Source organism: Scyliorhinus canicula, chromosome 2 (genome assembly GCF_902713615.1).
Source record: "Scyliorhinus canicula chromosome 2, sScyCan1.1, whole genome shotgun sequence".
NCBI lineage: Eukaryota > Metazoa > Chordata > Chondrichthyes > Carcharhiniformes > Scyliorhinidae > Scyliorhinus > Scyliorhinus canicula.
Window position 1 is genome coordinate 49,380,658 of NC_052147.1, and position 13,908 is coordinate 49,394,565.

The 13,908-nt window shown below is 46.6% G+C and overlaps 1 protein-coding gene across 3 annotated transcripts in view; it reads left to right on the forward strand.

Annotated features, from left to right (window-relative positions):
- The window catches only part of LOC119953515 (60 kDa lysophospholipase-like), a 161,869-nt gene that overhangs the window by 131,737 nt on the left and 16,224 nt on the right, over positions 1 to 13,908 (forward strand). For all 3 annotated transcript variants that reach the window (XM_038777890.1, XM_038777883.1, XM_038777897.1), the window contains exons 13-14: positions 10,468 to 10,567; positions 10,783 to 10,851. In XM_038777890.1, the coding sequence (XP_038633818.1) occupies positions 10,468 to 10,567; positions 10,783 to 10,809 (127 nt within the window). In that variant the 3' untranslated portion in view covers positions 10,810 to 10,851. The remainder of the gene's footprint in view (positions 1 to 10,467; positions 10,568 to 10,782; positions 10,852 to 13,908) is intronic.

A 13,908-nucleotide genomic window follows, 5' to 3' on the forward strand; every position in this document is an offset into this window, starting at 1 on the left:
CAATTAGAGGATAGCACGGTAGCACAGTCGTTAGCACTGTTTCTTCACAGCTCCAAGATCCCAGGTTTGATTCCCGGCTTGGGTCACTGTCTGCGCGGAGTCTGCTCGTTCTCCCCGTGTCCGCGTGGGTTTCCTCCGGGTGCTCTGGTTTCCTCCCACAAGTCCCGAAAGACATGCTGTTGGGTAATTTGGACATTCTGAATTCTCCCTCTGTGTACCCAAACAGATGCCGGAATGTGGCGACAAGGGGCTTTACACAGTAACATCAATGCAGTGTTAATGTAAGCCTACCTGTGGCAATCAAGCTTATTATTATTTACAGCTACCTTATAATCCCCACATATTCTTCCACTTCCATCTGACTACCACTAGGGGGAGCAGCTCAATCACTGTTCTACTACAGCGATGCAGTCCTCAAATCCCAAGTTTTTTAGTTCTTGCTCCACCTTCTCTCTCAGAGTACGGACGAGGCCTGCAATAAAAACTGGTCTTATGCTCTCCTGAACCCATGCATTGGCCTTCTATCCTTGAATCGGTCTGCCAGTTTCATAAATCACTTGAAGGTACTTGGTGATCTTGTCTTGTCTTGTCTTGTGTTGTGAATTCCACCTTTGATCTGGAAAAGCTTGTGCCGATTTAACTAAAGTGCTGCTAACCAGTTCCTTCCTAAAAAGGCTGGTTGTTCACCCTTCACCACAGTGGTGGGAAATTTTGCCCATTGTTCATTGTATGTGACCGGAGCTGACACGCTTCCAGTTGTGAAAACGTTCTTTCCTCCATAACTGTGTAACTCTACTCTTGATTTCCAGCTGATGTTGACTCAACTTTTCACCATACAGTTAGTCAGAAATCACACGAACTGATGTATCCATGTCAACCTCGATGTTTAGCAGATGCATCCAATGCTATTTGGACTAGGATACCCTTTTATTTCCACTAGACATCCTTGTGCTTTGTATCGTTACATTCTCAACTGGTGCTGTTTGACAACCATGTGCAATGGCTGCCATTTCCTCCAGTCAGAATTTTCTCCATTTACCTTGTGGGAGAGATGACCCTTCATCTGGCAGCCGCAGCCTTTACTCCTGGTTCTGAAACTCACATCTGATCATTTGCTAGATGTCCCACCTTGCCGCCAGGCTGTAATATCTTTGGAGGACAAAAACACTGGTGCATACAGCGTGGAGTTCTCGTACCCAACTGAGCTGGCCACAAGAGGGTGTTATTCCAGTGCACTGAGGAGCTCTCTCTTTTTCCTGGTGTTCCATTTGTGGAGCTCCTACTTTATAGTTGGTGTCAGTACAGGAAAACTACGGAGACTTTCTTTTAATGAGTGCAGTTCTCCTTGAAGAAGATCAGGCTGCTTTTATGAGGTACAGGCGAGTTGCATTACTTACTGATAAGGAGAGGCTACTGTGTCCCCTACTGATGCTTAACCCAATGGCACGATCATTTAAATAGTTTTACATGTTTATCTCGATGGACCAGATGCGGGCTGCTCGTGTCTGAAAATGGGCCTAATGGAAATTTTATCCCAAAGTGTTTGAAAAGGAAGGGAACATTAAGATGGAGGACTTTTAAAATGTTGTCCATGTGTAATGCCAACATAGAATTTCATAGAATTTACAGTGCAGAAGGAGGCCATTCGGCCCATCGAGTCTGCACCGGCTCTTGGAAAGAGCACCCTACCCAAGGTCAACACCTTATCCCCATAACCCAGTAACCCCACCCAACACTAAGGGCAATTTTGGACACTAAGGGCAATTTATCACGGCCAATCCACCTAACCTGCACATCTTTGGACTGTGGGAGGAAACCGGAGCACCCGGAGGAAACCCACGCACACATGGGGAGGATGTGCAGACTCCGCACAGACAGCGGCCCAAGCCGGGAATCGAACCTGGGACCCTGGAGCTGTGAAGCAATTGTGCCATCCACAAGGCTACCGTGCTGACATAGGTCAACTCAAAAAACAAGAATGATTTCATTGAAACGCTATAAGATAATTATTACTGTAACCTATTATTAATCTATTATTCTATATTCTGTTATTAATCTGTTATAGTAATCTATTATTATTGCTGGAATCTATTATTAAGGTGATTGTAGAGGGCACGTGTGGACAGCTCAGTAGCACAGTGGTTAGCACTGTGGCGTCTTCATGTACAGTTCTCCCGTGATAAAACTAAGTTTTTAATCTTCACAGTTCTCACTGAATGCAAATGACTTACTTTGTAATAATAATTTAAAAATGAACATCTGTAAATGAGATTTACTAACTTGACATGAGAGTAACTTCCATAACAGACAGGCTAATATTCCCTCTGCCACTGTGCCAAAAGAGTGCAACAGCCTTTGATGGCAATATGATGCCATAAAGATTCCCTGACCTGCTGCCAGCCGGTGCTGGGCCACACCCTCATCCTGGAACCTGTGACTATAGATCGAATCTTGGTGCTTCCTGATGATAGCAGTGCAATTATCCGCTGCTTTACCAACCTAGAAAGGGGCGGAATGGTAGCACAGTGGTTAGCATTGTAGCTTCACAGCTCCAGGGTCCGAAGTTCGATTCCTGGCTTGGGTCACTGTCTGTGCGGAGTCTGCACATTCTCCCCGTGTCTGCATCGGTTTCCTCTGGGTGATCCGGTTTCCTCCCACAGTCCAAAAATGTGCAGGTTAGGTGGATTGGCTATGCTAAACAAATTGCTCAGGGTGTCCATAAAAGGTTAGGTGGGTTACTGGGTTACGGGGATAGGGTGGAGGTGTGGGCTTAAGTAGGGTTCTCTTTCCAAGGACCAGTGCAGACTCGATGGGCCGAATGCACTGTAAATTCTATGATTTGAATTGTTGAACGTAAACTAAGTAATCGACAGAACCCGTAATTGATATTTTGACTTAGTTTGAGAGAGGTTAGGGGCTAGCTGACTTAAAAAATATGGTGCGACTTCCGCTTACCAGAAGGATGCTCCTTGATCCCAGCCGGTTTTCCAAACTCTATCATTTTGGCGGCTGCCCCAGGAATTTGACCTAGAATTGGTGAAGGACAGATGCAAATGGCCTCTGAGACTTGCGGAACACTTGGGAACTAAATGCTGTTCAAGAAATGTTTAACATTTTGTACTTGTCACAACAATTGTGGAGGGAGTGGAGTAATGGTATTGTCACTGGACTAGTAAACCAGAGACCCAGAGTAATCCACTCGGGACCCAGGTTCAAATCCTGCCACGGTGGTGAAATTTTACTTCAATAAAACTCTGGAATTAAAAGTCGAATGATGACCATGAAACCATTGTTGATTGTCTTAAAAACCCATCTGGTTCACTAATGTCCTTTAGGGAACGAAATCTGCCGACCTTATCTGGTCTGACCTATATGTGACTCCAGACCCACAGCAATGTGGTTGACTCTTAACTGCCCCTTCAAGGGCAATTAGGGATGGGCAATAAATGCTGGCACAGCCTGCGATGCCCATCACCCATGAACGGGGAAAAGAAACATCAGCATGCTTTCTGTGCAACACTTCAACCTCATGAGAAGTTTGGATGGCAGAGTTGTGTTCCAATGTTGCTGTGGCGCTATTGATGGAAATACCTTGCGTGACCCATTTGTCTCCTGCCTACGATATTCTCAGCCAAAGGTAGCTCTTTGTATTTTGTGCGGCTTTTCCATGTCTGTGAGAAATCGAGGGGATGTGTACAAAGCAGCACCAGGCCAAAGGATGCCTGTGGTGCCATTGAGAAACTGACAAAGGGTTTCTGGTAAATCGACATTCTATTGTTTTGCTAAAGCTGGGGGGGGGGGGGGGGACAACACTGCCTGCTGAACCAAGCTGCGAGAAATCACATAAGCTGCAAAGGAGTGTCTCTTTGAGTTGATGCTTAGTCATAAACCCCTCCTAGACCTGTCTGCTGTCATTCACAATTCTTGTTCAACCTGCTTTTTTTCATGGCAACCTGTAGCATTGGGTGGAACTACTGTGCCGACAACTGGAATGAGGTTCTAGGTGTGCACTTCTAAAACTTTAATTTACATTTGACCGTGAATTGTAGAAACCTTTAAACAGGAATCCCAGGCTGCATAACAAACCCGATGACACTGTGGGATACTCCAAAATAATAATTTCGCATGCACTTCTGTTTTGTTCTTTTTGGAGAAATTACACTTGTCTTTGAAAGACGGCCGTCCCATACATGGTGGAGTTCCTTACAAGTCAACAGGACATTGGTCCCTGAGGAAAAAATATAAATGGGTCTCAATTGCAATACCAAAATTAATCCATTCACCGCTGTTCAATGTTGAAAACAGGCCATTCCTCTGGCATGCTGGAGTTACTTAGCATTCCCCAATACCCCTCAGAAAGCTGGTCACAGAATCAATTTGGAATACAGTGTGGCCCTAATTGCAGCTACCTCATCCTCACCAAAGCAGAGAGAGGACTGCAGTCACGTCTCATAGTTGAAGAAGAACACATGTTCTAAGAGAGGCTGTCCAGAGCTGCAAAAAGGCGTGCAGTTACTGAGACAGCCCCTTTGGACAACTGAATCTAGAAAAACCTAAATAAATAAACAAGAATGGACTTTGCTTCTTAAAAGAAAAGGAGGAAAACTTCGCAGTAACTAGAAATCTTAAATAAAGGAGCCTGATGCCTGTGGTGTAAAAACGTTTCAACATCTTTTCATTTCTCTTACGTTACACAATTTAGTAGTGTTCTTTGTTGATAGATTTAGGGAATTCATCTTCCTAATCTGCTTTGGCTCATGCATTGACTCGTGTAGCTGGGTTGCAAAGAATTAATATTTAGTTCCTGCTCTGGGACACAGGAAGTGGGTAGAATCACAGATTTGCAAGCTCCTCTGTGCACTTTGAAAGTGATTTGAAATATGTCTTTGCCAATAATAGTTTTAATGTTGGTCACCCCATTAGCAGACATTTTGCGGTAAAAATAGTTCAGGTCTCACATTACCAATCTCAGGGGGCCCCGGCACTCAGTGCCTGATAACTTCCCTGGGTTAATATCGAGGCTATCATTTCAGAAAATATGAGTTTCACTTTAAATTGGGAGCGGGATTCTCCCATCCCGCAGCAGTGTGTCCACCCCGTCGTAAACGCCGTCGCGTTTTATGACGGAGTGAACGGGCCGCTCCCAGGAGTAATTCTGGCCCCTACAGGGGGCCAGCACGGTGCTGGAGCGGTTCACACCGCTCCAGGCGTCTATCTCGGCGCGAACTGTGCGCCGTGGGATCCGCGCATTCGCAGTGGCGGCGGTGGCCTCCTTCGACGCGCCGGTCCCGACGCAACATGGCGCTGGAGTACAGGGGCCGCGCGTAGGGAAAGAGGCTGGGTGACAGAGAGGCTGGCCCGCTGATCGGTGGGCCACGATCGCGGGCCAGGCCGCATCGGAGGCCCCCCCCGGGGTCGGAGCCCTCCTCACCCAGGGATTTGCTACCTGTGTGGAATACCTTTCATGACAGTGACACTGATGGTACAGTATTGGTGGCCAGCTTCTTAGTTGGCTAGACAGCTGGTTCGTGATGCAGAGTGAGGCCAGCAGCACGGGTTCAATTCCCGTACCGCCTTCTCAACCTTGCCCCTCGCCTGAGGTGTGGTGACCCTCAGGTTAAATCACCACCAGTCAGCTCTCCACCTCTAAGGGGGAAGCAGCCTTATAGTCATCAGGGACTATGGCGACTTTACACTTGCACAGTATCACACCACTGATTTCAAAGAATTTGTGAATTTGGCATCAGTCCTGCGACCACCTGAGAAAGGTACTTTTGCTTTGTTAATGTAACTGTGCGCCGTGGGATCCGTGTGACACATCATTGCATAACTAGCTTGTACACAGCTGACTTTTTAAATGTTGAACTTGTATCTTACAAACCGTTCTGGACACTTGTTATCCCACCTTTATTACATTTTATCAATTGCAGTTACCCTTTGATACTGCCACAAACCAATATACAGGAACAGGAGGAGAAAAGATGAGCCACACAAAGCAAGTTGATGATGGTCTTGGCGACCTAATTCTGTGGAATGGTAGCAATGTTCAAATGCCCTGCTGCATGTGGTTACTGAATCAGAGTCTGGTGGCTTTAGGCTGTGCTACCATGGATTACAAGGCGCCAGAATTGGGGTTAAGCATCCCCTTCTGGTTTTCATTGTTTGAATACTTTGACACACAGTTTTACTTTCTCTGACCCAACACCCTTGTCAGTCAATAGTATAACATAGCAAACTCTACAAATTAGATCATCCAAGTCATGCGCAGTCTGTTATAAAACCAATGAGCTTATTATTTTTCTCTTCAGTTGCATTTTCTATTTGGTAAATAATTCGGAGAATGGTTGCAGATTTCATGAAAAGGGTGCATGTGCGAGCTAATTGCCATGACAACAACTGTGTATGGTGATTATTCAGTTGACTCAATTGATTTTAACTGCACTTTATTAAGTTCTGTCATTAGTTCAGTGGGCGAGTGCATGCTAGGTTTGTTACTGACACATACAGACCAAGAAAGCTCCAGGTTGGGATCTTGGACTGAGCTGAGCTGGAGTAGCTTGTGGAATTCTTCAGTCAGCCATTATGGCCTCAATCAGGAAGGGACAGCGACTCTGTGTTTCTATTTCCGGTTCCTCTTTCCTGAAAGGGACTCTGTGGGCTGGGTTTTAATGGAGTTGGAAGTACTCCATGGATCTTTACAAATGATGGGTGGGACTTGGATGAGGAAGCCTACCCACATTTCTTGACAGATCCAACTTTGCCAGTAGAGGAAGGGGGGTCGGTGTGAGGCGTGAATTATATCGGAAGGAAACTCGGGCCCAGTAAGGCCATTTGAACTTAGTGCTGAGTTCAAAAAGACCCCATTTTGGCTGTTGCAAGAGCCTTAATCTACGATGTAAGAGTCACAGATTTTTGCAGTATATGTAAATGCTCCCTAAAGGGCATTGCGGGTTAATTGTCATGATCAGAATCTTTTTAAAGATGAAAAAAAGCCTGAAGCTGTAATTCAAAGTTTTAAAAATTCCTCCTCTGGACTGCTTTAATTGATAGGGGCTGGTTTAGCACACTGAGCTAAATAGCTGGCTTTTAAAGCAGACCAAGGCAGGCCAGCAGCACGGTTCAATTCCCGTACCAGCCTCCCCGAACAGGCGCCGGAATGTGGCGACTAGGGGCTTTTCACAGTAACTTCATTGAAGCCTACTTGTGACAATAAGCGATTTTCATTCATTTAATTTCATTTTCATTCGATAGGCCATCTGGTAGGGTTAGAAAAAAAATCATTATCCTTCAGTCTTGCAATTTCAATAATTCTTTGTTGAAATTTCCTCTAGGGCTATTATAATGTCATTTTGAATACAAGGCTGAATTTCAAAAGTGAAAATTAACTCAGCAGGGGTTCTGAGTTCACCATTTAATTAACAATTCAAAGAGGCTATTAAAGGATTAGCTGTTTTTGATGTGTGGTCTGAATAGACGTTTGTTTGTTTTTATAAGACATTAACCGAAAGGCGGCACGATAGCACAGTGGCTAGCACTGCTGTCTCACAGCACCAGTGACTTGTATTTGATTTTGGCCTTGGGTGATTGTCTTTGTGGAGAACATGAGAACTAGGAGCAGGAGTGGGCAATTCAGCCCCGTGAGCCTGCTCCGCAATTCAGTACGGTCATGGCTGATCTCTTCTCGGCCTCAACTTTGCATGTTCTCCCTGTGTCTGTGAGGGTTCCCTCCGGATGCTCTGCTTTCCTCCCACAGTCCAAAATGTGTCGGTTAGGTGGATTAGCCATGCTAAATTGCCTTTTAGTGTCCAAAGGTGTGCAGATTAGGTGGAATGGGCATGGTTGTGGGATGGGGCGGGGGAGTGGGCTTGGGTGGAGTGCTCTTTTGGAGGGTCGGTGGAGATTCAATGGGCCAAATGGCCTTCTTCTGCACTGTAGGGATTCTATGGAACCACTTGATTTAAAAGATTTAATGGGTTTCATGAATGGGAGTTTTTTCACTATTAAGTGTGCATGAGTAAGAACTGAATTAGATCATTAGAAGTTAATTTTTCCATCTCCTGTGATGTGATGTGTAGAGTCCCTATCCCTGAGCCAGAGGCCATGGTTTCCAAGTTCCACTCCAGGACTTGATGGCCAACGAAAGTGCAAGAAAAACATTGGGCAAAACAGGTTGAGTATCAATGTAAATCCTTCCAGCATATGCCAATGGCAGGCTGTCATATCCTAAGAAATTCCTTGTTCGCTATGTGTTGGAAAGCAATTAGAACTTCTACCATCACTATCCATATCTCCAGGCTACAACATGCATGTAAGAATGTATGTTGCTACAGCAATTCTGGTTGACTTAGTTAGCTGAACAGCTGGTGAGGGTCAGTTTGGGGTGAGAGCAGCATGGGGTGGATTCAGGACCTGTCTTCCTTTCTTTCCCATGGTGGAGATCGTAGGGCTGTGAGTCGGACCTGCCTTCAGGCAAAGATCTTAAGAAGAAAGGTCTTGAGGTCTACCCATGGTCAATACTGGGGGCGTATAGCTCTGGCTGTGTGGAGGGTCCATGTGGAGAACAAAGGGGCATTGGGCATGGCTGAGAGGCATGAATTGGATGGGAGGAGCCTTGAGGGACATGAGACATTGCTATGGGTTGGCACAGGGTGCCATGGGGGTGAGGGGTTATGAGGGGTGAGAGCTCGAGGGCCTAACAAGTTCTAAAACAATTGAGACAAACGAGAGCACTTGCCGCCTGCCTAGGATCTGTCTCTGTGTTTGGCGGACCTTATTTTATCCCAGCCTTGTTACCCTGGGGTGAAAACTGATCTAAAATTGTGCCCTTTAAATTGAAGTGGGTCTGCCGAGTCAGGTTTTCTCGACTAACCTTCTCACCTTGATAGTAAAATTCTGCCTGTCTGTTGCCGCTTGATGAGTACAGAATCGGGCTGATCAAGATGTCACCCAAAGGACCACCTAGCTTGTGAACACCCCAGTGTATTTCCAGGCTTACTTACACAGGAAGAACAGATCAGCAACATGCAGGAAGGTGGCCAATCAAGTTATTTTTAATCAATAATTTCTGATTACATGGGATGCAGGTAGTTTTTTTTTTACTTTTCATGTGATTTCTTGCAATAGCGACTTACCTGACACCAAATACCAACTCAGAGCTGGTTTGTGCCAAGGGTTGTCACAATTATCAATTTCAAATGCTTTTGTGAACATCTCCATTATAACTGGAACCCATGTGTGACCGTTCTTTGGGATGCCTTTGCAATATTTGCCATATTTAATTGCGGAATCACACCATTTTCCATGCAGATTCATAGGGCTGGATTCTCCGTTTGGGAGACCGGCTGATGCCGGTGTGGAAACAATGGTGTTTCACACCCGCAAAAGCTGCACCATCCTCCGTCTGAGGGGGGGGGGGGGGCTAGCAGGTATGCAGCATTGAGCCCCCGGCTCTCGCAGTGAATACGGCCGGAGAATTGCTGGGTCCGTGGTCGCGTATGCGCACAGCGGTGGCCTGCAGCGGCCACGCCGTGCAAAATGGCATGGCACCGTCCCCTCGCAGATCCGGCCTGCCAAGTAATGCCCCCTTTGACCAGGCTCGCCACCCGCGGACCACCCCCCACCACTGCGGAGCATCAGGGGAGGACCTCAAGTGATGTCCCATCCCGACGGGGTGCGCCATGTTTTGGGGGGGTGGGGGGGGGGGGGGGGGGGGAGCATCGCTAAAGCAGCACCGCCCCGATTTCAGCACAGAGGGGATTCAGGGCGGCGCGGTGGCACAGTGGTTAGCACTGCTGCCTCACGGCGCCAAGGTCTCGGGTTTGATCCCTGCCACGGGTCACTGCCCGTGTTGAGTTTGCATTCTCCCAGTGTTTGCATGGGTCTCCACCCCACAACCCAAAGATGTCTAGGGTAGGTGGACTGGCCACGCTAAATTGCCCCTTAATTGGAAAAAAAGAATGGGGTACTCTAAATGTATATAAAACAAAGCTCAATTCATCTTCCACTGGGCATATTATGTGAGGGAGAAAATCTGAACCTTGTTAATACCTTGTTTGTAGAAATGAAAGTGTAATGAAGGATACTGAAACTTTTTGTTCAATTCACACAAGAAAATTGATTTGAAATGGGGTCAAAGGAGGATGGAATACTGCGGAGTAAAATGTTAGTGTTTCTGGGATTTAAAAAAATAAAATAATGGTTCCATTCTCTCTTTACAAAATAAATTACAAACCGTAAATGTTTTTTTAAAAACGGGACAGGCCTTATGTCCGCCCAATTTTTATAATAAACCTTTAATGTGGATCAGTGTGAATAGGTTATGAGTTGACTGATAATGACATTAGTAGTTTTCTTGAATATTTTCAAATAGTTTATTGCGTTTTTAAAAAATTAACCGTACAAATCTTTCCATTTCTGCGACTTCTGTCACTGTACTTGTTTGAAAAGAACATTGTTTGTTGTACACAGAGAGGCTGCACACAGTGCTGAGGAAAGACGGAAGGCTTGGTACCTTACAGGGCTGGACTTGGATCAATGCAGCTACAGTGAACAAAATCTTGTGGAACCTGTAAGTAAAGATCTTGAATTGTATTTGAGAGAAACTCGGGAAAGTTAAAAGTCTCACAGGTTACATTCCTCCCAAATGAGATGCACATGGTACTTTAACATTCTTAGCTGAATTGCACATGAGCTGGTTTTTAAAATAGCTTTTGGCACTTTCATGATATGAATCACATTTTTCTGTTGGGTGAAGCTAAGATGTGTGAATGTTTCTGCCTTTAGCCTCAAGGCTCCGGCTACAGGGAATGAAGAGGTGGTTGTATTCCTTCAATCAGCGCTCAAGCAAAACAGGTTGGTAAGAGTTGCATGAAATCGGTGGTTGTTCACAAACCACACAACAATTCCACATTGAACTGAAATTCCGAATCGTACGTTTTGGTAACATCCTTGTCTCCATGCTTTTAAACCAATAAATGTGTTGCTTTTTACTTTACAACATCATGGATGAAGTTTTACGGCCCCTCCCAGAAAGCAGGATCTTTGAGGGCAGCACGGTAGCACAAGTGGATAGCACTGTGGCTTCACAGCACCAGGGTCTCAGTTCGATTCCCCGCTGGGTCACTGTCTGTGGAGTCTGCCGTTCTCACCGTGTCTGCGTGGGTTTCCTCCGGGTGCTCCGGTTTCCTCTCACAGTCCAAAGACGTGCAGGTTAGGTGGATTGGCCATGCTAAATTGCCCTTAGTGAACAAAAAGGTTTAGGAGAAGTTATTGGGATAGGGTGGAAGTGAGAGTTTGAGTGGGTCGGTGCAGACTCGATGGGCCAAATGGCCTCCTTCTGCACTGTATGTTCTATGTTTGAGTCCCACCAAAGTCAATGGGGCTTTGAATGTCTCACTGCAATGTCCCGTCTGCCCCCTGCCGCGACGGGGCCGTTCTGGGCCCATATGTCTGTTATGCATCCGGGGGGGCACAGAGTTTTACAAGTGCACCATACAATGGGCTGGGGGTGGGGGGGCAAGTAAAATAGGGCAGGTGTCCACTCCACCACATTCCCACCCACGCCCGAGCTCACTCCCATAATGGGAAAATCAGCAGCCTGCCCACCATTCTTAAATAAATAATGAATGAAGGGTCAATTGGGCTTTTTAATGTGCCAGTTGACCTCAATGTTATCCGCACATACCATAAAATGTGGAGCGGGCAGTCGGGAGAAGTAGGCAGGCCGCTTTTTAAAAAAACTTTTTCAAAGACCAGGAAGGAAGGGGAGGGAATGTGGACATCGCTGGGTAGGCCAGCATTTATTGCCCATCCCTAATTGCCTTTGAGAAGGTGGTGGTGAGCTGCCTTTTTGAACTGCTGCAGTCCCTGTGGTTGTAGTTAAACCAACAGTTGAGGGTAGTGCAGTCGATGTAGTTTATATGGATTTCAGCAAAGCCTTTGGGCGTGATCTAACCGAATTGCAACAGAGTCCCGTGCCGAGCAGATTTAGCCGGGTGTTTCCCGGTGCTTGCAACACCGAGAAATATCACGCTATCGAACGGGACTGTGTTGCAATACAGGGTGTCAGTGGGGAATGCCCTGCGGCGGCTGCACTTAGTCCTGTTTCCTGTACTGAGGAGCTCCGCTTGCCAGAACTCCTCAGTACAGGAGGATATTGGGACACCATTTTTAAATGGCGTCCCGATCTCACGACTCACTCCGACACGACTCCAGACCCCCCCAAAGCCACAACTGACCTAGCAGCTCCTCCAACGTACGCCTCTTCCCCTCCTCCAGCTCTGGGAACTCCAACCTGTTCAGAAACAGACCTACGTCCCCCACCTCTCCAGCCTCCACCTCGGCCTCTGCACCTGCTCCGAACCAAGCCTCACATCCAGCCAATGCGGCGCGAGGTCCGAAATCACAATTCCCACATATTCCGCACCTACCAGCTCCTATCAGCACCACCTGACTCACCACAAAAAATTGGTTCTGGAGTACACCTTGTACACGTGCCCCCCCCCCCCCCCCCCCCCCCCCCCCCCCCCCGTCTCGCACTTCCCCGTTTTCTTGCTCATCCAAATGGCTACTCCCCCCTTGACTTTGAATCAAAGCCCAAGAGAAATACTTACCCCACCCATCCCTTCCTCAGCCGAACCTGATCTTCACTTGGACTTGTGACTCCTGCAAGAAAATCACCGCTGCTCTCAAACCCCTTAGCCCGCAGGTGTTTCTCTTCTCTCGGCTTCTGCCTCAAGCACCTATGGGCCCGATCCACCTCTGGGGCCCAGTTCAACATCTTCTCCTCCACCAACACGTCCAGCATCCTGGAAACATACTTCGTGGCGCCCGTTGCCTCCACACCCTCCAGCAGACCCACAATTCGCAAATTCTGTCGTCTGGACCTGTTCTCCTGCTCCTCGACCTTCGACCGCAACTTGCATAGATCCCTCAGGATCACCATGTCTGCCTCCAAAGACACAATGTGGTGACTCTGGTCAGACACCACCTTTCCTACTTCATGGCACCTCTTGTGCTTCGAGGCACTTTTTCACCCGATCCAACGACCCTTAAAGAGGTGCCACTGCACCCTCAATCGCCCTCGACCAGTCACTGTGCATCTATTTCCTCTGCTGTCAAAATTCTTCCTTGATGAAGCCTATCAATTGCTTCATCTGAGGCTTTCCCACTGAGGCCAACCCTTCCCCGTCCGCCATTCTCACAATTGGTGCTGTGCCACAGATCTCCTCCAACTCGTAGTAGCAAGGTCCTTTACTGTCTTCAGCCAGATCTGATAGCCAGCAGACATGCCAGTACAGAGGAGAACGTCTTCTCTTACACTTTTCGCTCCACTTTTCTGCCAAAACCAAGCCACTAACGGGTAAAAAAAATAAAATGCCAAAACCAACGCCTTCGAGCCGGAGCTGCTTTGTTTGTGACCACTCACTCCATGGCTGCCACCGGATGCCCGTGACCATTGGGTATCTGCGAGTCGTAGGTACTTGTACTTTTATTCCAACAGGATGAGGTCCTGAATCATGGTCACATCTTTGGGAGGATTTGGGTACTTCAGTGATTAGCTACACTAGGCCGACAGCTTTCAACTTTCAGCAGCCTTAATGTCTTAATGTGACAGAAAAAGAATTTTATAGAAAGGAAAACAGCAAAGAATAGAACAAGTGTAAGTGATATCGGACCAAAACCAGAACAACCCTCAAAACAAAAACCCAGATCTAAATAATAGATTTTAAAATATTGACCTTTGCTCTCCTGTTTATTTTCATTGCTTTGTTCTCCCCTGTTGAAAGTTTACTTTTTCCCTCCTATATTCACCTCTTTTTATTCTCTATTTTAGTGTCATCTGAAAGATATCTTTACTAAGTTGTTTCTCTATATCTTCATTCTTTATTATCTAGAATACATTCCGTG